This window comes from Berghia stephanieae, chromosome 11, assembly GCF_034508935.2.
Source record: "Berghia stephanieae isolate SIO BIC M18660-M18661 chromosome 11, UCSD_Bste_1.3, whole genome shotgun sequence".
Taxonomy (NCBI): domain Eukaryota; kingdom Metazoa; phylum Mollusca; class Gastropoda; order Nudibranchia; family Aeolidiidae; genus Berghia; species Berghia stephanieae.
The window spans coordinates 44,512,530-44,518,529 of record NC_088370.1 but is presented as its reverse complement, the minus strand read 5'-3'; the positions used below and the strand labels follow the sequence as shown (position 1 = coordinate 44,518,529).

The window sequence follows — 6,000 nt, the reverse complement described above, 5'->3', positions numbered from 1 at the left end:
AGGGAAGAAAACTTTGTTGGTTAAACAAAATAAAAACAATTGAATTGATGTTTTAGTATTACTATGATTATGTATTGGAAATCATTTTTCTTTGAGTTATTCCAACATTATATCACACTGACGAAACGGTTACAAAACTGTAAAACAGAGAATATGGATGACAGTTAGAGAGATGATGATGAGGATGATGTTAATAATGATAATATTAATAATAATGATCATAATCACAACATTAGCCACATATTAAAATTTTAACTGTGTATTTTGATATCATTTTTTATACAACAGAAAATAGAGGCACTGGAAGATAAATTGGTTTCTTTTGAAAAAGAAGGAATGGCGGCCATTAAAAATGAGAGTGAGAATCTCAAATCTGAGATAGCAGATCTGGTGCCGAAAGTCCAGGTACGTTTGTAATTTAAGGTGTGAGGGGTTATTGTATAGGAATTAAAATCCAATTCAATGATAATGGTAATAGTATCAATGATATTGACTAACATCAGTAATAATAGAATTTATTTCAATGGAATTTACTTATGAATATAAATAATAACAATAATAATAATAATAATAATAATAATAATAAATAATAATAATAATAATAATAATAATAATAATAATAATATAATAATAAATAATAATAATATAATAATAATAATAATGATAATAACAACAACGATGATGATGATAATAATAATAATATTGATAATGATAATATAATAATAATAATAATAATAATAATAATAATAATAATAATAATAAATAATATAATAATAATAATAATAATAATAATAATAATAATAATAATAATAATAATAATAATAATCATAATCATAATAATAACACTAATAATGATAATAATAACAATGATGATGATGATAATAATAATAATAATAATAATAATCATAATCATAATCATAATAATAACAATAATAATGATAATAATAACAATGATGATGATGATAATAATAATAATAGTAATAATAATAATAATAATTATTATTTTTTATTATTATTATTAATTATTATTATTATTATTATTATTATTATTATTATTATTATTATTATTATTTTATTATTATTATTTTTATTATTATTATTATTATTATAATACTGATGACGACGACAACTACAACAATAATAATAATAATAAAAATAATGATAATAATTTATGATAATAATCACAACATTAGCGACATTTTTTATATTTCTAACAGTGTATTTTGATATCATTATTTTATACAACAGAAAATTGAGGCACTGGAGAAGAAATTGGTTTGTTTTGAAAACAATGAAATTAGGGTCATTAAAGATGAGAGTGAGAATCTCAAAACTGAGATAGAAGATCTGGTGCCGAAAGTCCAGGTAAGTTTGTAATTTAAGTTATGAGGGGTTATTGTGTGATGACGATTAGTAACAAAATGTTACAATGGTGGATCGTAATTTATGGTGTGAGGGGTTATTGTGTGATGACAATTAGTAACAAAATGTTACAATGGTGGATCGTAATTGAAGGTATGAGGGGTTATTGTGTGATGACAATTAGTAACAAAATGTTACAATGTTGGATCGTAATTGAAGGTGTGAGGGGTTATTGTTTGATGACAATTAGTAACAAAATGTTACAATGGTGGATCGTAATTTAAGGTATGAGGGGTTATTGTGTGATGACAATTAGTAACAAAATGTTACAATGGTGGATCGTAATTTAAGGTGTGAGAGGTTATTGTTTGATGACAAATAGTAACAAAATGTTACAATGGCGGACAATCCACAAGCTTAAATTTTATAGTTAAACTTCTAAATTGATTTGAAATCATTGCCTGTATTGAGGGAAGAAAACTTTGTTGGTTAAACTTCTAAATTGATTTGAAGTCATTGCCTGTATTTAGCAATGACTATGAAAAATGTTTTTTTCTCTTTTTGAGGACAATTTGTGTCATTTATTTGGATGACCTGCAAAGAGGAAAAAAACGCGAAAATATAGGACGCTTTTTCAGCATTTTTTTTTAGACCTTTGGTTGTATCTTGCGTAATAAGTGGATTAAAAGATTGAAACTTGAAGAGCAAATTAGGATGGTGTTTTGTAAAATACGGGAAAAGTACTCGTCATATTCATATGAAATTTTACAACCAAAAAGAAGAAATGTTCATGTATTACCTTGTCAGCGACAAAACCTCCACGCCCGGTAGTTTTAGAAATATTTTACTCCAAAGAGTAAAAATCTATTTTTAACGGTCTTCTGGTAATTGCACGTTGTCGCTTGACATAATCTAAAATGACCTTTTTTCTAACTGTGTGCCAACTTTCAGTCATATTCAGCAATACACAGCGTCGTAATTAATTTTTTAAAATAGCATATACGAAACGGCTTCGTCCCATATTTTGACGCGAATTCGGGCACTTCGTAAGCAAAAAAGAGGCCCAAAGATTTGTGCGGGATAGTCATTGCTACTGTATTGAGGGAAGAAAACTTTGTTGATTAAACTTCTAAATTGATTTGAAATCATTGCCTGTATTGATGGAAGAAAACTTTGTTGATTAAACTTCTAAATTGGATTGAAATCATTGCCTGTATTGATGGAAGAAAACTTTGTTGATTAAACTTCTAAATTGGATTGAAATCATTGCCTGTATTGATGGAAGAAAACTTTGTTGATTAAACTTCTAAATTGATTTGAAATCATTGCCTGTATTGATGGAAGAAAACTTTGTTGATTAAACTTCTAAATTGATTTGAAATCATTGCCTGTATTGATGGAAGAAAACTTTGTTGATTAAACTTCTAAATTGGATTGAAATCATTGCCTGTATTGAAGGAAGAAAACTTTGTTGATTAAACAAAATAAAAACAATTGAATTGATGTTTTAGTATTACTACGATTATGTATTGAAAATCATTTTTCTATGAGTCATTCGAACATTATATCACACTGACGAAACGGTTACATACAGACTGTAAAACAGCGAATATGGATGACAGTTAGAGAGGTGAGGATGAGGATGATGATAATAATGAGAAAAATCAATAAAAATGATAATAATCACAACATTAGCCACATATTAAAATTTTAACTGTGTATTTTGATATCATTATTTTTATACAACAGAAAATAGAGGCACTGGAAGAAAAATTGGTTTCTTTTGAAAAAGAAGGAATGGCGGCCATTAAAAATGAGAGTGAGAATCTCAAATCTGAGATAGCAGATCTTGTGCCGAAAGTCCAGGTACGTTTGTAATTTTAGGTGTGAGGGGTTATTGTATAGGAATTCAAATCCAATTCAATGATAATGGTAATAGTATCAATGATATTGACTAATATCAGTAATAATAGAATTTATTTCCACGGAATTATCTTATGAATATAAATAATAATATTAATAATAATAATAATAATAATAATAATAATATATAATAGTATAATAATAATAATAATAATAATAATAATAATAATAATAATAATAATAATAATAACAATAATAATAATAATAATAATAATAATAATAATAATAATAATAATAATAATAATAATAATAATAATAATATATAATAATATAATAATAATAATAAAAATGATAATAATAATAATAATAATAATAATAATAATAATAATAATAATAATAATAATAATAATCTTTATTGTCCAAATTAAAGGCAATTCATGTGAGGTAAACAATGCTCAGTTTGGTTCATGGTTTGAACATCAACACGTTTACAAATACAGACACAGCCATACACGAACATACACGCTTGCACATTGTGTCTACACATGTATACAAAAGAAATGAGCGTACATACATACATACATACATACATACATACATACATACATACATACATACATACATACATACATAGATACATACATAGATACATACATACATACATACATACATACATACCTACATACATACATCACTGCGTGGTATTTCCCCCTCTGAGCGGTATTTCAGTGCTAGGTCAACTCGACCCCATTAGTGGGGTCAGCCTATGGGTGTAACAGGTAGCGGTCAGGGGAAATCTGTGATGCCGCTGATGGTAATTAATTGTTGCAATATTTCATGGTATTGCTCAGTTGCTAACACAAGTATGGGAATTGTTCCCTCACCACAAGCAAAGCAAAGGTTTCTTTCATCATATGCCATGGTTGATAATAATTTATCCTCTTAAGGCTGCTCATAAGAGAGGTGTCAATTTAGTGGTTTTTGAGCTATCAATGAAATTAATTTGTTGTAATTTGCATATCAATAATTTAATTCCCAGCGGCAGAAAATGATTAAAACAAGCATCATTATAAAGTAAAATTGATGATCTTGACACATGCCAAGTTTTCTTGTCCGGGCAGTAAAACCTTAAAAGATATGAATTTTTTATTGTAAATTTCATATTTGGCATGACTTGGTGAGATCCTTATTTTCTCTCCCATAGTATTCCATGCCATGAATTATGTCCAAATATCAGTTTAGGAATAAAATATAAACCATTAGACGAAAATTATCCTAATATTATTTTTAAGCATTTAACTGATTTAAATATTATGAGTTTTGGGCACATTTGAAAGTCAACTTTTTAATGGCTTGATAATTTTTTTCTATACTTAAATCCCTTACGATTCAAGTCGAAATTATTATTTTTTTTATGACTGTTAGGCATTATAGTTTGAAGATGTATACGGTACTGCTTTTGTGTGGTTGTCTCAGGAAATGCCGACTTTATAGTGTCATATAGGTGTCAATGTTTAGGGTATTCTTGCATGTTGAATATGTAATATAATGTAAGTTCAAGTTCTCCTTTTGTGCACAAGTGAATGTATTAACTTTTTATAGACTGAAGCGTCCAGATATATATGGCAGTGATTTCCCAAAAATTAAATGATCTTGCTGTGGTATGCCTGTGGTGTTATACTGATTTGACTCTGACTGTTATTCAATTGTTTTATCTCTAAATTTGACTGACTGGAGTTCAATGGTATATCAGATGACTTTATAAGACAATGACTAAATGTGTTTTCTTGGAGGAAAGGAGATGATTCTATATAACCTGTATGGACAGTGTGTTCGTTTTGAATGTAGTTGGTCAATAAGGAGAAAAAGGTTACTACTTGGAATAAACTATATGCCCTCATAATTTTGAATCCTCTTTTGCCCACATCTGTGTCCGTCTGTTTGAGCAAATCATTTAATTTAACAGTACCAGTACTTAGTGTTAGTTGTAATTGATGATTGATACTACAATATTTGTAGTATGTCCAGTAACCTTGTTGGATGATTGATTTTTTTCTTGTAAAGAAGTCATACTTTATAGGCAGATTGATAGTAAATTGAGATATTGAAATCATACACAATATTAGTTTTTAGTCTTTACTGGTCAATAAAATATTATCTTTATGAGTTATTTTACCACATAAAGACATAAATCATATCAGTTTACTGTTATGACCAACACAACTGTTTGAGAGGAACGGAATTGGTAAAAACAATATACAGAACTTACTAAACCATGAATAAATCAAGACAATCAACTGCCAATATGATAATATTGCACAGGAACATAGATGCATATATGTACTTTTGATATTTATCAAAATTATTGAGGTACTGCCGCTGAGTTTTGAATAACAATTTTTTTATTTAAGTGCACCATAATTTACAAACACTTAAAATTAGATCAACAATTTGTGATATTCAAAGAGAACTATTAACCTCAAGAATGTCAAATTTTCACTGATGTTTAGAAAGACAACTGATTTTTCAAATCAAAATAATGAAGTGAAAGAGTCTGTTATTGTTTTCCCGCTATACAGACATATTATAAGACCATAAATATCCATAATTGCCCCCATTGGACACAGCACTGCCTGATACCAGTTGAACTCCAATGACCTCACGCAGGTAGCGAGCAGGGAGGGTTATTGGTCCCTTGGGAGTTCCAACTGAAATAGCGCTGATTCCACGCAGTGACATACATACACATACATACATACATACATACATACATAC

At 27.9% G+C, this 6,000-nt stretch overlaps 1 protein-coding gene across 5 annotated transcripts in view; it reads left to right on the top strand.

Moving 5' to 3' along the window:
• The first annotated feature begins 259 nt into the window (after nt 1–259).
• Nucleotides 260–6,000, top strand: part of LOC144957222 (uncharacterized) — a 30,219-nt gene continuing 24,478 nt past the window's right edge. Inside the window, exons 1-3 of one of the 5 annotated variants that reach the window (XM_078888291.1) lie at nt 260–405; nt 1,249–1,365; nt 3,112–3,228. In XM_078888291.1, the coding sequence (XP_078744417.1) occupies nt 337–405; nt 1,249–1,365; nt 3,112–3,228 (303 nt within the window). In that variant the 5' untranslated portion in view covers nt 260–336. The remainder of the gene's footprint in view (nt 406–1,248; nt 1,366–3,111; nt 3,229–6,000) is intronic. The other 4 variants (XM_078888290.1, XM_078888286.1, XM_078888288.1 and 1 more) reach the window with 4 other exon arrangements.